The 17,855-nt window shown below is 31.8% G+C and overlaps 1 protein-coding gene and 1 long non-coding RNA gene across 2 annotated transcripts in view; both read left to right on the top strand.

The window, feature by feature from the left end:
* The window catches only part of LOC139425595 (uncharacterized), a 59,351-nt gene extending 54,320 nt beyond the window's left edge, over nt 1-5,031 (top strand). Inside the window, exons 20-23 of the mRNA XM_071180899.1 lie at nt 339-437; nt 1,407-1,515; nt 4,693-4,786; nt 4,962-5,031. Of these exons, the coding sequence (XP_071037000.1) occupies nt 339-437; nt 1,407-1,515; nt 4,693-4,786; nt 4,962-5,031 (372 nt within the window). The remainder of the gene's footprint in view (nt 1-338; nt 438-1,406; nt 1,516-4,692; nt 4,787-4,961) is intronic.
* A 4,447-nt stretch (nt 5,032-9,478) lies between these two features.
* Nucleotides 9,479-16,623, top strand: LOC139425679 (uncharacterized). The gene is made up of 3 exons (XR_011636826.1): nt 9,479-9,536; nt 13,731-13,803; nt 16,332-16,623. It is a non-coding gene; the product is annotated as an uncharacterized lncRNA (long non-coding RNA).
* The last annotated feature ends 1,232 nt before the right edge of the window (nt 16,624-17,855 follow it).

Genomic DNA, 17,855 nt, shown 5'->3' with positions numbered 1-17,855 from the left:
TTTTTTTTATAGCTTTTCGCTATTATTATTTTTTTCTAGCATTTCGCTCATTATTATTTATTAACCGGGAGACTTTATTTACTTCACCGGATCTTTTTTTTTTTTGAGCAGTATATTTTTTAAGCAAATCAACTGTTTTTAATGTGGATTCATCCATCAATATTGACAATTTCTTATCACGTCCGTAGGTCACCAATGTGGTAAGTTTCAATCTTAGACTATGTCAACCTTCATCTATCAAAAGGTACCTCATGATAGAATCAAGTTAACATGTCTTATATACTAGTGAATTGGTATTTAATATTTATAGTGGTAGTTACGCCACACTCTATTTACAGGTGGTGAAGAAACTTCTTCCATATCCTTATGACACGAATTGCGTTGATTACATATCTAGATGGAAAGAAAGAGGAGGCAGGGGGCCGATGAATAACCAAGTAAGAAGAATAATATGAATTTTTCTCGTTCTATCTGACCAAACAATATTATAGTAGGACTGAAAAAATCAGAATTTTTACTTCAAAATGCCTGTAGAACTAAAAATGATATGAAAAAGAACATAAAAGAAAATTAATGTAAGAAATTTTAAATCGTTGAGATCATGCATTTAAAGCTAATGTTATGCTTAAAATTTATAAAATGCGACAAAATCGAGCATATTTCTTAAATATTTTTGCGCCTCTTAAAATTACATTATCGATATGCTAAACCAAAACCAAAGAATCATAAAAGATTGAACCTGTTTCAGTAACCTTCGAAAATTTTGGAGAGCTTCATATATTAAAATCGAAGCAAAAATAAGAGTTTTTAAAGCTATCCATACTTTTCCTTCACAAAACTGGGATAGGCAAACTGGAAACATTCCAGAATAAATGTTTAAGAGGTATTTTTAAATTTTTTTTCAGACCTAACACAATTTTAAATGAATATCTACTAAAAAAAATGTAAAATTATCACCCATTTATGTAAAAAAATATGCAGAGAAGATGGAGATGGATGGGGCATACTTTTCGTTTAAAACGGAATAGCCCTGCTAACATCGCACTGACTTGGGCACCCGATGGAAAACGTAAAAGAGGAAGGACAAGATCCACTCAGAAAAGATGCATACACTCAGTTGACAGTGTTGTGCAATGAGGTGAGGAAGTTAGAAGAAGGGATTGCATGCATGCAGCAGAGCGTTGCAGTTCTAAAACAATAAGATCTGCAATGCTTACTTTAGGAAATACTTGGTAATTCTGATCTCAAATGCATTTATCAGCGATGTTATCTTGCTTTCTTTTAAAAGTATTTTAATAACTATTTTTTACACCTTTCTTATGAAAAGATATACTTAGGAAAAAGAACTTTAATTGATAACTAAATTTCGTTCTTCTTATTAATGTTTTTTTCTGTTTTTGTTTTAGGAATGCTCTAGTGAATGTCGCTTAAATATTAGCGTAAGGGAGTTTGGGTGCCTTGATTCTCTCGACAAACATTATTTAATGGAAAGTGTTACCTGCTATTATAAGACGCGTACGTCTATAAAGTATTTTTTAAGTATTTTTTTCATGTATACAAGTTCAAGATGTAGAGAAAACGTGGAAAAAATCACAGAGCAATGGAAATGGGGAGGAAGAAAAAAATAATAATAAAAAACCAGGAAAAATACCGAAAAAAAGGGGGGGGGATAATTAAAAACCTGGAAAATAAAAGATATAATCTTTTCACCAGCTCACACGATTATATCTCTAAAAAGGAGTTCTTTCTAATATTGTATCAATATAGCTAAAGCAAAATATATCAATACGTATCAATCCTTTTAGTGGATGTAATCGTGTGAACTGATGAAAAGATAACATCTTTTATTTTCCAGATTTTTATTATTATTATTTTTCTTTTTCCCTTTTTTCATTGTTCTGTAATTTTTTCCATGTTTTCTCTAAATTTTGAACTTATTTCATGAGTTCTATTTACTTGCAGCCTATGCACTCATAAAACTTATTATTTGTCTTAATTTTCTTCGTTTTTTTTTCTTCTTTTCTTCAAGGTTCAAAATGAAGAAAAAGACAAAGAAAAATTATAGACAGATGAAAAAAAGGAGTGGGGGGAAATAATAAGTAAAAAAATAACAAGCAACAGTTAAAAAAAAAGTAAAAAAAATGATGAAATTTTATTTAAAAAACCGAAAAAGAAACCGGAAAAAAAAAGATATAATCTTTTCATGAGCTCACACGATTATATCCTCAAAACAGAGTGCTTTCTGATATTGTATCAATAAAGCCAAAGCAAAATATATTAATACAATAGTACTCTTAACTCTACAGTTAAGAGTACTATACNAAACTGAACAAAATTGTACTTTCATCGCTTTATGGTTTCCCGGACGGCCAGCAACATTGAACATCTTTGAGGCATCGAGTCAATGAGGTTATTAATGAGGATATAGGGTATTCTGTTCCCCTCCTCCAGAAGAGCTCTTTCTCGTTCTAGGAGAGTTTGTGGGGGTGGTAGGCGTCCAACAATTCATCCGCCCAGAATGTACCAAACATGCTTGATTGGGTTTATATCCGGAGGATACGCTGGCCAATCCATTCGCATAATTCCTTCCTCCAAAAGGAAATTATTCATCAAGTTACCACGATGTGGCCTGCAATTGTTGTCCATTAGTATGAAGTCATCTCCAATTGCTGCAGCGTAAAGGACTACAATAGGTCTCAGGATCTCATCCCTACATCGTCGGGCAGTTAGAGCTCCATTTTGAATGATATGGAGATGGGGGCTCTCATCAATTAAAATGCCAGAATAGACCATCACCCCCACCGCCAAAACTTACACTTAACTGCCAGAACGCATGATTGCTTCTAGCGCCAAGTTCCCTCCAGATAAAAAAAAAAGCCTATTATCAGGATGGACAGAAACAAGAAAGACTTCTCGTCTGAGACAAGAAAATTGCGTCATTCATTTCTCCTCCCGTTCACGTGCTCTGTCGCTCCCTCCCAGTGGACGCGACGGTGCCTTGCTGTTAACGCGATATAGACCATTGGTCGGCAAGGATACAGACCTACAGCGCGAAGGTGATTTCAGACAGTTTGTGTTAAAACTGTGGTGCTAGTAGCCGAGTTAAAGTGTTGTTGAAGAAGAGTGGCATTCATATTTCGATGTATCCGAGACGTTAGCGGTAGATAACTGTCTTCATTGGGCGTTGTTGCACGTCTACACCCTTGCCCTAATCTTCGGCTAGCATTTCCAGTTCCCACAAAACTGTTGCAGATCCTGGAAATCACACTTTTTGAAACAAGGCTTCTGCAACTTTGGCTTGTATTTGGTCCCACTCTAACCGACCAACAACTCATCAAGCTTAAATGACGTTCTTGAATTACCGCACTCATCGAAAGGACGGGCTTACTCAATGACAATCATTCTTTTCTGCTTTGTTAAGTTGAAAGCCAAATCAATTTCGATGCCGCCAAAGCGTCTTCGACGTCGAACTCAAACTTTGTATACAACGAAATTATAAAATAAGAAAACTTTGCATTTGTGACTCTTTTCTTCCACTTTATGTAACAAAAAAAACCCGTTGCTTAAATCGTTATTTTACACAAGACTTAAAATGTCCTTTAATTGTTTTGAGCAAAGCATTTACTAATGCGGTACATGTCTTCTATCTTTTGCTATGTATTAAATATTTAAATGTACATTAACGCTTATATTTATTATTTTTTGAGTAAATAGGAATTTTGGTATATTTTAATATTATTTTTATTTTTAAGTTTATGAATTTTAATTCCTGTTTCTGCCATATAGTATTTCCAAGGTATGGTTATTGTTCATTTCTCTCCTTATTTTTGTAAACTACTTGACAGTGCTTGCAATGAAGAATTTTAAAATTGTAAAATTAATAAATTATTCATTTTTAATTAAAAAAATTAATTGAAAAAGTCTCTGGTATAGTCTCATTATGTATTACTGAAAACGAATCGACATTTTCAAAAATCTAGTCCTTTGAAATTTGCCTGTCCATCCTTATCACCATAAGCTGAAATTTTTTCTTAAAAAGTACAATTAAGTACCAGTAATTAAAGTTTTTATATATCCCCCTTCTCAATTATTCTAATCTTTGGCCAATTAGTCATTTCTAAAGCTAAATTGCTTTTCTAATAGCGAAAGAAACTTAAAGAGAGTTTTGTGGAACTTGAAACGCTTTGGTGAAAAAAAGGATTCAGCATTTTGGAACTCCAAAGTTTTCTCTAATTTTACTGACTTTTTCTATACTTAAAATTTAAAGTTACTTATATAAGAGTGCATGAGAATTTTTTGCTAGCGACATAGAATCATCTTAAATACCTAATAATTTCGAAAAATGCTTTTTTTTTTAAACAAAGTCTCCTTTTACTGATGAGACATGTTTTCCAGGTATTTAGATTTATTTATAAAATAATATTTTCAAGTTCATATTTTTAAATGTGAAAGAAAAAGGTTTCATAGATTTTTTTTTCAGAGTTTGACAATATTACACCGTTTGTGACTAAATAGTAAAAAATTTCTTACTAAAAATCAAATTCTTTTATATTTTCTTCTATATGTTTAGGTCTCCTATATGTATGTATAATATCTCGTATATGATTAACGTCATAAATTTTAAAACATTTTATCATTACATAAAGCTATAATGACTCATTTTCTAAAACTGATTTTCGTGTGTTTTCCCAGCAATGAGAAAGAAGATTGCTAAAATACTTTCTTCAAAGGATTTCAGCCAAAAAATTGCTGAATGTGTGAAACAGAATTGTGGGCCTGCTTGTTAGTAAGTTATATCCTACTTGTATATCCTGCTTGTACTATATACCATATTTGCTGCTGCAACATGTTTCTGCGCTGTTTTCAAAATCAAATTATGATGTTTGATAAAATACTTCAAATATATTTTTCTCCGTCAAATGATATATCTTGTAAATTATAATGATTTCTTTCATTTTCAGTGAGGAATCCTATGAAGTGATAAGAGATTTAGAAGCTGTAGAAAACGGGGCAAGTTTATGTTCTTTTTAAGTGAAATTTTATTTAATTTCAAATAAACTACTGCAAAAAAGTTAATTTGTTAAATTTTAATTATGATTAATAATTGATAATTACTGTAATTGTGTACTATATTAAACAGAAGAGATTAGCAAATACGTGTGTTTCACTGAGAAAAAAAGTAAGAAGAGCTTTCCTCTAAATTGATAAAAGTAAAAAATAGCAAAAATAAAAAATTAGAATGCCTCGATGACTTTTAAGCTACGGCTGCTCATATATTAGGTTACAATCTTATGGTGTCGTGGGATATTCATCCACTTTCAGATGCATCTGGATAATTTTTTTAAAAATTTTTTCCGCACATGCGCTGTATAAAGCAACTACTTCAATCACTCTTATCTGGCGCAGTTTTTATTATTATTCTTTTAATTTTGAAGAAATAATTTCGTTATTAATTTAAAATTGATTCAAATGCTTTGTTTAATTTTTTTAAAAATTTTAAGCTATAGCAAAAGTGGCACTAGACCTAGTATATATTTCGAACATTTACCAAAGGTCTAGTCATACTAGGTCTGGTTAAGTGCCATTGCCCGGTATATCCTACACTGATGTTTTTTTAAGGTTAAGTGCCATTGAACGGTATACATTTGCCCGGTATACCCTACACTGATGTTTTTTCAAGGTTCAGTGCCATGCCCGGTATACCCTACACTGATGTTTTTTTTAGGTCAAGTGCCACTGCCCGGTATTTGCCCGATACTCCAAACACTGATGTTTGTTCTAATATATCGTCAGTAAGTATTAAAATATCGAATATATGTAATTATATCCACGAATAAATTATTATCAAATCGGATGTAATAAATATTTTGGACATTCACCAAAGCGACTATGTGATTGTCAACATTCACCGGTGAAAGTCAACAACCACCGATTTCGGTCATTCACAGTAACATGCACATCATTTACATAATAACCTCATCAGGACGTTTATTTCATACTTTGCCTAAATAGCATCCGGCATTTCAAAAAATAAAAATAATTGGTTTTGTTGGCGATGATCTCGTAAGGCGATAAAGAATCATGCATTGTACAGGTAAGGAAGATATTAACCTCGAAGGAAATGTGGATGAATATCCCAAGGAACCCAATCTTATTGTCTCAATAGGTAGATGATATTTTAACTTACGTAAACTGAACAAAATTGTACTTTCCCCAAATAAATATTTTTCTTCATACTTTCTGAATATATCTACTTTCAAAATGTAAATTTGTAGTAATCTATAAAATATCTCATAATAGTTTAATCAAGAAAGTGATTGACAGTTTGAGCTACCAATATTTTTTCAATGTTTGCTATTTTTGAATACTTTTAGTAAAAATTCTATTTATTTAACGGGTGCGTTCTGAAAATTAACGTTTCTACATTTTCATAACTATCGGTTCAACTTTGAGTATCAGTACCTTCAATACGATGCAAAGTTTTCGCAATCTTAATAAGATCTTTAGTTGAACCTTATTTTCATCGCAGTTAAACCACGATACTGGTTACTCATATAAAAAAATAGTGCGTGGAGTCCCTCCGTGCAGAAGAAGTTAAACTTCGCAACCTGCGACGCTAATTGTAAAAGAATCAGCAGTCGTAGAAGGATCACTAGTTCTATTCAACGACTCTTTTTCTTGCTCCGCTCGCTTCCGTGCTCTGTAATCACGTTAATATTGTGCATTTTTCCCTCGTGGACCTCTTGAACCAGTGGAAGTGCTTGTGGTTGTCTCATCGTCTCGCCCTGGAACCTTGTATTAATAATGTATGTGAATGCGTCATAATGTAATTTCAGAAGAGAAAACCTAACAATCAATTGATATTCACCTTGACATAACCTTAAATCCGTCGCATTGTCCGTGGGATTGTTTTCACTCATATTTTACAATTGTTATCCACTAAATTTGAAAAAAAAAATACTACCCTATTAAATTATATGTGCATCAAAACAAACTAAAAAAATAGTTATAGAAAAACAAATCGCGATCGCAGCGAACTATAAGGGGCGTTGTTGTATGAGGCTAATACCTGCGATTTCGATATGAACAGTCATTCATTTACTCAGGAGACGTCTTTAATGTAGCGTGCAACATTGTAACGTTCCTTCTTTATCGTGGCTTATTAAATTTAAAAAAAAAAATGCTTGATATCCTTTCTTATGCAAACGAAAACAAAATAGTATCTCCTTTTATTAAAGGAGAAATATCCAAAACACATCGGAAAAATAATACATAACAGAAAAAACATAACCATCTGTACATAAACAGAAAAAAATATGTATATTCTTATAAGAGTTAAAATCTAATACCCGAGAAATAATTTTACTGAATTTAATGATATAACATGAAAGGCATATTTAAACTTTACATTCCATAGTTTTAAGAATCATATTACTTCGAAAATTAAAATGAACAAAAAGTATACATAAGCCTCATAATTTTATGAGATTTAATTTTGTAAAAAAAGTTTCTTGACAACAAGTTTTATCAAAAAATTTCAATTTTCAATAAAAATCATTATTTAGAAGCTGAAAAACGTAAAATAAAGAATTCTGACGAAGCTAAAACAAAAAAAACAATTCTTTTTTGTCGCCATTTTTTAAAACTACGAAAATTTGTCTTTGGGATTTGCCAAAAACAAAACAAGATGCAATTTTATTTTTTCAGGAGCGAAATATTTTACCGAAAAAACAAAAACGTACCAATTCCCACGATATGAAACTTTATCTTGGTAAACGTACGTTTTGGAAATGTTATTTCATTTGGAATCTTATTCATCAGAGTTCATATGGCGATATGATTGTTTTGAATCTATGCTAAACTCTATATCGGCTCATTTTCCACCGAAATCCGATTAACTATTTTGATTTTAAATAAAGTGTTTTATTTTATGAATTGTCGCAAAAATTTTAAGTGTAGATTGGCGGCACTTAAAAACCGCCAAATCTGTAGCGGCGGTGGCGTTAATACGTAAGTACCGAATTTTTATTCCATACTTTTCTGAATCATATTACTTCAAACATTGGAATATACAAGAAGTATACATAAACACATAATGTTATACCATTTAATTTTTCAAAAAAAGTATTTTGAGAACAATTTTTATCAAAAAATTATAAACTAAAAAACGGAAAATAAAGAATTCTTAGGATAAAAAAAAGATTTTAAGAATTCTTTACATTGAAATAAAAACTTTCATATTGTTTCTTTTTTTATTATTCTTATAGTTCTTAATCAGACGTAAAAAACCATTCTGTAGAGAACCATCATCAAATGAAAAAAAAATATTTACAAGCAAATTTTTTATTGTAAAAATCATTGCACTTACCTGATTTATGATTCCCGGAGAATTCCAAAATGATAAGTTCCTTGTTTGAAAACTTTATTCTCAAATAATAGATACATAGTTTATACCTTCATTACTTTTAGATAACATACTACACAGCAAAATTTTATAATTGATATGAATTTGAATATGTAGCTAAAAACAGAATAGCTGAATTCTAGTTGAACTTATTCTTTCAAAATTAAAAAAAACTTACCAAGAAAACGATTTAAATTAATTAAGAATCAGCACAAATGGCACTATTTCAAGTAACTTGGATAATTTTTTATTGTTGTTTTCCGAATTATATGGATACAGAAATATATACTATTCTATAACGAAGAAGAATATGCTATAACTATTACAATTCTGTATGTTCTGAATTCATATTTATTCACTGGAATGACGAAAGCAATGTTGACTTCACTTTAATTCGTAATGAATTGAAGACAGAAGAAATGCATTTTACCTTAATACACACATCTGTAACAGTATGCGATAGCGAAATCGGAAGTTATCAGTTGCAAGTATGTTGATAATAGAAGTTTAAAATTATTGAGAAATTTTTCTTCAAATGTTTGGCGTGTTCTGGGTCTGAAAGATATCTCAATATTCTGGAGATTTTTTTCAAGTTCTTCGGCTTTTCCTTAGGGAAATTTTTATTTTTATTTGCTGCTAAGAAAATGGCGTCTGGCTCTGCCAATGATTTTGATGGAACTAAATGAAAACGTGATAAATTAATGTCTGATATTTACAGGCTCCCGCTAGAGGGCGTACTCGAGCGTTGCGATCGCGAATACTTTTATGACTTTTATTATTTTTATGCTAGTGAGAACCAAAACAATATGGAAATGAATAAAGGAAAACTAGATCCTACCACGTGATTTCCCGGCCAATAAAAATGTAGCCTTAAACGTTTAACGCAACCTTGTTGGAAGTCGCATAAGAAGTATAACTTCAAAAAAAGTGCGACATAATAATCCAATTTAGCATTGTGATATGGTTGCAACAAATTGATCGATAGTATGATTCAATATACGCCCCAACTTGACTGATTTTTAGCTATTGAACAGAATTTTCATTTATTCATGCGTATGTTTTTAATTTTTTTTCAGGAATCCTGTACTCAGCATTCGAAGATAAACAAGCAAAGCAGAAAGAGAAGTGTAATGTAAGACGTATAAGAATATGTATTATATTTCTGGAATATCCAAAATACACTGATGTTTGAAATTACTAAATATTTCATACTTCATTAACTCGACCAGGGTTCTGTTCTAGAGAAATCTGCTTGGGTGGGCCTCCTAGACGGACTTGGGGTGGACCTTCTGGACGATTTTTCTAATTAGAACGTCATCGAAGACAGCGACTATTTGACTACAGAACTACCCATATTTATGTTTACATTCGATCTCTTTGCATAGGAAATGAATCCGTATACTTATTCTCTATTACTGCTTGCATAATGATAGGGAATTGTTCGACAAATCTCGAAATATTTGTTACCATGGTACCTAAAGAATTCCATCTGGAAATCATATTCACTTATTTAAAATCTATTTTTCAAGCTCAAAACTTTGAATAATTCCACTGAAAATAAGAGAATAAAAAGAAAACGATTTTATTAAGCACAACCTCGAAAAAGAACATTCCTGAAATAAACCATTCTTATTTAGTTGGGTTGTGTTATCGTTTGCGCTGAGTTCCATCTTCTTACATTTGATTATTTTTTTTTTATTTCCAATGGCAGACATGAAAGTCAAATTTGTAGCTGAGAACAATATAAAGAAAGAACAAAAAACGGGAACAATAGCTACAAAAGGAAAGAGTCTATAGGTCTGTAATAATGCATCTTGCCCGCCAATAACGTTCCCACAAGGGCCCAGGAAGAAGTGCAGGGCAACGTCTCAGATGGTTAGCGTCTATTTCTTCTTGAAGGTTACATAATGGACAAAGAGAGGCTTGAAAAGATTTTGATTCTATACAGGTGTTTTAATAAACAGTCATGGCCAGTGGCAAGGCGAAAAAGGGCCACAGATTTTTCTCTTGGCCATGACAGAATATCTTTAATTCCTCCCAACCAGTCTTTATTTTTATTTGCTTCTTGGAGTTTTGCCTCAAATGTTGTTCGAAGAGAGATTTTTATTAGCCTTTTTGCGGTGTGGAAAGGAACTGGAGTAAGAGATATTTGTAGAATCTTGGCGGCTTTTTTTGGCCAAGAAATCTGCAGTTTCGTTACCTTGAAGTCCACAGTGCGCTGGTACCCATTGCATGTCGACATTTTTGTTGTGTTGGTAAAGCCTGTGAAGGGCTTGACGACAATGTAGATGTTGACAGATGCGGGGGTTTTGGAGGAAGCAATAGCTTGGAGTGCGGCTTTGGAGTCAGAGAGGATGACTACGTTATTAAATTTCTCAAGGTGATTCTGTAGTTGTGACAGAGCAATGCTTATTGCCGATACTTCAGCATCGAAGGCTGTTCTAGAGGAACCGATCGGGGTGTAAAATGAAAAAAAAAAGACATTTGATTATTAATTTTACTCAAATATAAAAGAAGGGACTAAAAAAAATCTCCATGTTATCGTTACTAAGTTAAGTAGAAATGGCCCTCAATTTTTGTTTACTGTAGTGCACAAAACAAAAAACAGACCACCCTGAATAACTTATGATCTAACTATCGGATTTTCACGATCTAGGACCCAATCTTAAAAGTTCGAAGGGGTATCCTCAAATATGCTAATTTATTCATGCTGACGATATTTTAAGTTACAAAATCTGACAACATACTTTCATAGAAACCCTCTTTTTTTGAATGCATACACTTATTCGGATTTCTGACCCCAAAAATATAAGGGGTAGTAGAAATCTGAGAATATGATCCCCATAGTTTGATTAGGAGAGGGATCCAAATTTTGGACCAAATGTTAATTTTCTTTTTTGCGTATTTCGTCATATCTCGAGAACTTTCAGTGCAAATTGAAAATTATTTGCACACAATTAAAAAATTCGTTAATCCAAAAACAATTAAATGCAAAATATAACCTTTTGTAAGTATTTATTATTTTTAATAACATCAAAAAATTTTGAATTGCGAAGTATAAATTTTTTACATAGTTTTTCTTGCCAAAATATTAAATTCAAGCGAAATCGATCGAATAGTTCCTGAGAAATCAAATTTCAAAATATGTCATATTTTTGAATAAGCTGATCTGATTATTCATAGAAAGTACGTTTTTGTGTAAATTTCGTAGCTTAAATTTTCGTCAGCATTATATAATTTGCATAAAGATCACCCTTTCGAAACATTTAGATTGAGTCGTAGAATGATCATTGGAACAAAAGTTATTCAGAGTTTCCCGTTTTTATTTTGCCAACTGTACATAATTAACATAAATATCAAATGGAAAAAAAAGATCGGCTCAAAAATAGAGAAACTGCACAAGCAAATGACTCAACACGAATTTCAGCAGTCGCGTCTCTTACCATGATCGATCTTTGATCCTTTAGGAATAGTACTTTTCAGATTTTAGCTAACATAAACAAGTAATAATATAAATTTACTCAAAAAATATAAATATAATTAAAAGAAAATTAAATAAAGTTGTGTGTTTACAGAGCAGCACTTCATCAGGGGACACACTGTCTGCAAACACACAGGAGCCTTTCTGTTGTTATGATAAAAGGAAGGATTTCAANTTCTCATATTATATTCTTAATCTAAAGTTGTAACCGAGTATTCCGGTTCATTCAGATCGCAAACTTTCAAAAGAAGACTTGAAACAACTTTACTTACTTTAAATGTATATAAATAAAGTTAAAAATCAAGAGAATTTTAAAATACTTTTTAAAACTGCATTGAGTCAAATAGTTTAACTTTTTCTCTCATTGCTCCTCATACTATTGTATGACTCCTTAAAAACATAACTAACTGAATTTGGAACATAGACTCGTACTTGATATTGTAGAAACTTCAATTTGCGTCAAAAATTACAAATGTAAACAAAATGACATCTTCCGAACCCTATGAATTTAGCGCTTATTTTCAATATTAGCGTTCGTTTCCTCACCACACGTAAATGACCATCGCGAGTCTTGATGCCTACCATCGAACGTCTACAACGTTTCTCCATATCTTAACAATTTATGAAGCAAATGAAGTTGTTTTACATTATCTGAAGTGATTATGCTATACTTGCTCCTTGAAAGAACTTCATAATATGCTAGCTTCAAAAAATATTTTTGTGAAGTACAGTTTTAATTATGTAGGGTAAACTAACCAGTAAAGGAACACTTAAGCTTCGCTTGCCTTTTAAAAAATCATATTAATTTCAAAATTCGGAATTTTAGTTAAATGACACTGTCAACATATGTGTTACTAATTGCAAATTATATAAAAAAAATTGTAGAGAACTTATATAATATTGTTTTAAAGTTTTGGAGGTTCAAATAACAAGTAGTAAGAAGACCGAGTGAAGGAACAGCTCTTACCAGTGAATGAACACCCAGTTAAGGAACACTTAATTTTGGTTATTTTTTAATGCTCTTTATGAATTTATATGCCATACAAATATTTAAAAACAAGCCTATTCTTGTAATTATAACATATAAATACTTGGAAAATATAAACTTTTCTTTGTAATCATGAATTGAAAATTAAAGTGTTAACATATTAACAAATACTGCTCATTCACTGGGAAATTTATGCCCAGTAAAGGAACATGCCTTTTCCCTCACTGGTTAGAAGTTGTTTTTCGCATTTTTAACATACTTTTGATGCGGAACATGACTAAAGGTACAAGAAAATTAAAGTTTTTTTTCCTATTTTTATTAACTTAGAAAAAAAAACCAGTAAAGAAACACTTGTTCTTTCACTGGTTTTTCATCTTTTGGTGATCCAGTGAATAAACACCCCTTATCTCAGTACTTTATTATGCTATGATGCTTAAAAAAATGAAACTTAACTTCAATATCTATATTCCGAATTCTCTTTTTCACAGTGAGAAAAATAAAACTATTACATGCAATTAATTCCACTTCAAACATATAAATACAACACTCACCTTATAATTTTTCAAGGAAACAAGGTGTTGCAGAGATAATAACAAATTCAAAATTTTTTCCAGAGAAGTCTATTTGACCAGGTAATCCAAAACATTGCTAGATGACTTCCTGTTGTTTGGCATTAAGCTATTGTTACCAATCAATCTAAAGAAAAACTTTCAAATTCTTATTTTTAATCAATATATATGAAATGCTCCTTCACTGGTTGGTTCACCCTATTTCCTTTAATATACGTGGAAAATACATTCATGAATTTCTTTGTAACTAGAAATTCAAAGTTTTATAAATGTTTTGATTTATTCCAGCCGCAATACAACAATCATTATTAATTTGAATGAGATGCCGACAACATCATATTTGTATAGGCCTAAATTTGAGGTAAAAGTTTAAAACTATAAATATTATTTTATTTATAAGCACACATTTTATGTACTCTTAATGTACTATTTTTAGTTTATTTTTGCTGAAATTGATTCTTGTCTCGTTATTAATGCTACCTTAAAACATATCATGAAACGTATTAAAAATTAAGAGTATAGGTTTTAATACTTTATGAATAAAAATTTGATAACCATAAAATTACCTAAATTTCTAGAGGGCGAGAGGGGAAATCAGTTTCTCAGCTTTTAACTATTATAAAGTATTAGATAAAGACGTTAAAAAGATATAAAAAAATACATTATAATTTTATATAAAACAATATTTTTTGCTCTACTTCAAATAAAATTATCTTGTAATTTAAATTAAATCTATTGTCTTTAAGAATTATGCAAAAACTTATATTTTTCCTTTTATTCTTAAATGAGTTAGGGCAACGGAAGATGCTAATTATTTGGCAGTTTATTTGTGGTCGGGACTATGATAGTCTGATTTATTTAATTACCCACTACTTAGCTCGAAATAAAATTAAAAAGTTACAATTTTAATTAGCATTGATATGTGATTAGACTAGTAATGATTAAAGTGAAAGCAAAATATGTTTGTCAAATTAGCCATGCCCATATTTAAGCTATTGATTTTTTCCCCATCTGATTTGTTTTCCCATCTTCCATCTAATTTTGCACGAATTCCTTCATGAATCGACAATCCCAAAAGTGTTAAACAGTGCATTTTTTCTCTTTGTGTAGACTAATATAGACTTTGTGTAGACTAACCGCCGGCCAGGTGGCCGAACGGTTAGCGAGCCAGATTGTGAAGCCAATGGCTGCGGGTTCGAATCCCGCTCTGGGCATGGATGTTTCTCTCTTGTGTTGTCCTTTGTTGTGTGTGATGAGTGAATGTGGCTCACCCTATGAACGGGTTTGTGGCAGTGTGGCGTGGGTAATGTTGCTCGCCTCCGTGACCTTGGTTCACAGTAACGAGTAATGAGTTCACAGTAATGAGTAACAATTCCGGCATCCTCTAAGGCGAAGAATAAAGTTCAGGGCCTGCCATTTGAAAAAAAAATAAGACTAATATTTTTATATTTGTTTGATAACGAACAAGCTCTTAATGATGCACTATAATTTCCCAAAATTATATATTTTAAAAAAAGAACAGAAATAAAAGTGTTGCTTTAATAGATCGCATGAAAAAGAGTTGAATCACATTTAAAATATTTGCAGATTTTTTTCTTTAAAATTCAAAACACTAACATTATGCCTTTAGTTATTTAAATTAGGTCCTTTAATACTATATAATAATTTACCTTTCATATTTTTTTAAAATTTATTTACTATTTATTCATTTATTTTTTCGAATGACAGGCACTGAACTTTATTCGTTTCGCCTTAGAAGATGCCAGAGGTGTTACTTATTTCGCGTTACACAGTGGGCACCTATGAACCAAAGTCACGGAGGAGCCCACGCCACACTGCCACAAACCCGTTCATAGGGAGGACCACATTCACACTTCACACACAACAGATGACAACACAAGAGAGAGAAGCATCCATCCCAGATGGGTCGAAGGGTTCCCAGATGGGCCGTGGGTTCGAATCCCAGAGCGGGATTCGAACCCACGGCCATTGGCTTCACAGTCAGGCTCGCTAACCGCTCGGCCACCTGGCCGGCATAAATTTATTTATATTGTTATTTAAACATATCAAATCTAAATTGGCAGCCATTCAAGAATTTCTCAACTTAAACTATGTAAACACAAAAACATTTATCCAAAATCTAAAAGCAAGCATGTGTATAGTACTGAACTGTCGTTTCAAAATACTGATTGCAGAATGGCAATGATATAATTATAGCTAAGTATGAAAATTCCCATGAACTAAGCACTGAAATTGCAAAATAATCCTTTAAGTATTTCTTTAGAAATTTAGAAAAATGTCAAAAACTGTAAGAGTCTCTTTCATTATTGTAGTGGTCGCATATGTGTATAACGTCGTTTCCTTGAGTTCCATGAAGTTGTATTCACTTAATCCTTTATTTACCACATTATCAATCACATAGAAAATCAATAATTCAAGTATTTTTTTATGTTTACTTACGAGCAAACTCAAATATATAAGCAATAAAAATTTTATTTTTTACAATATTTTACGAATTAATAGCAATTAAATGAGACGAAAAGTACCGTCGATTTTTGATTATTTAAAGTACCGTCGGTACGCAAAGGTCGAATAAAGACAAGGAAGTAAAAAATTGTGATTTGATTTGCTTAGTTTATTTCTTTATTATAAAAAAAATCCAATTGTCCTTTGAGTCATTTTTACCAGCGTATTTGCAAAAGATGTCCACAATATTGTCAACGTTCTTAATCGAATGTTAAGAAACAAGGAGCTAACATCTATACACACTGCGCATAGAGTTTAATTCTTGAGTTTAAATCAAAAATTTCTGTGCTATGATATATTGATCAACTGTATTTAATTACCATCGAGTTTAAAACAATTTTGATATGTATATGTATTTTTTAGAGTGTTGAGTTTTGGAGTAACTTAGCTGGCTACATAGGAATATGGCTTGGAATATCTCTTATCGCTTTGTTTCACTTTTTCCAAACTGTAACTAGCATCCTTATTCTTCTTCTTCAGATGTTTCATGTTCGAGTCAATAAATTAGTTATGCAAATTTTGAAAAGTTAAATTTTCTTTGTTATAATAATTGTAAACTGAAAATGTATACTCGTTGAAAATGAGCAACAAATAAAAAACTGGAATAGCTTTTGGGACAGTAAATAAAATGCTTTAATAAAATTCAATTAAGGGATTTGTTTGGAAATTATTTAATTTTCTGTTTTCTTTCTTTGAAAAAAATACATATATAATGCCTTAAAAAAGAAGTATGCTTTGCTTTCATTGTATATGTTACCGGCAAAGTATGAAATCCGGTATTATATATAATGCCTAAAACTAGCCGGCAAAGTATGAAATGATTTATATTTCACACATTGCCTAGGCATTATATATAATGCCGGATGCTATTTAGACAAAGTATGAAATAAACGTCCTGATGAGGTTATTATGTAAATGATGTGCATGTTACTGTGAATGACCGAAATCGGTGGTTGTTGACTTTCACCGGTGAATGTTGACAATCACATAGTCGCTTTGGTGAATGTCCGAAATATTTATTACATCCGATTTGATATTAATTTATTCGTGGATATAATTACATTTATTCGATATTTTAATACTTACTGACGATAGATTAGAAGAAACATCAGTGTTTGGGGTATCGGGCAAATATATACCGGGCAATGATACTTGACCTTAAATAAACATCAGTGTAGGGTATACCGGGAAGTGGCCCTTGACCTCAAAAAAACATCAGTGTAGGGTATATCAGGCAAATGTATACCGGGCAGTGACCCTTGACCTTAAAAATCATCAGTGTAGGGTATATGTATACCGGGCAAATGTATACCGGGCAGTGGCACTTGACCTTAAAAAAACATCAGTGTAGGGTATACCGAGCAATGGCCCTTGACCTTAAAAAACATCAGTGCAGGTTACACCAGGCAATGACACTTGATCCTAAAAACTCATTGCCCGGTATACCCTACACTGGTGTTTTTTAAGGTCACGGGCCACTGCCCGGTATATATTTGCCCGACACCCCAAACACTGATGTTTCTTCTAATCTATCGTCAGTAAGTATTGAAATATCGAATTTATGTAATTATATCCCTGAATAAATTAATATCAAATCGGGTGTAATAAATATTTCGGACATTCACCAAAGCGACTATGTGATTGTCAACATTCACCGGTGAAAGTCAACAACCACCAATTTCGGTCATTCACAGTAAGACGCACATCATTTACATAATAACCTCATCAGGACGTTTACTTCATACTTTGTCTAAATAGCATCCGGCATTATATATATAATGCCTAGGCATTATATATGATGCCTAGGCAAAGTATGTGATACTTCTCATATTTCATACTTTGCCTGTCACATATATAATCTTAGAATCCTTGTCAAGAAAAAATATT

The sequence above is a fragment of the Parasteatoda tepidariorum genome, chromosome 5, assembly GCF_043381705.1.
Source record: "Parasteatoda tepidariorum isolate YZ-2023 chromosome 5, CAS_Ptep_4.0, whole genome shotgun sequence".
In the NCBI taxonomy this organism is placed as follows: Eukaryota; Metazoa; Arthropoda; class Arachnida; order Araneae; family Theridiidae; genus Parasteatoda; species Parasteatoda tepidariorum.
This window is presented reverse-complemented; position numbering and strand designations above follow the sequence as displayed.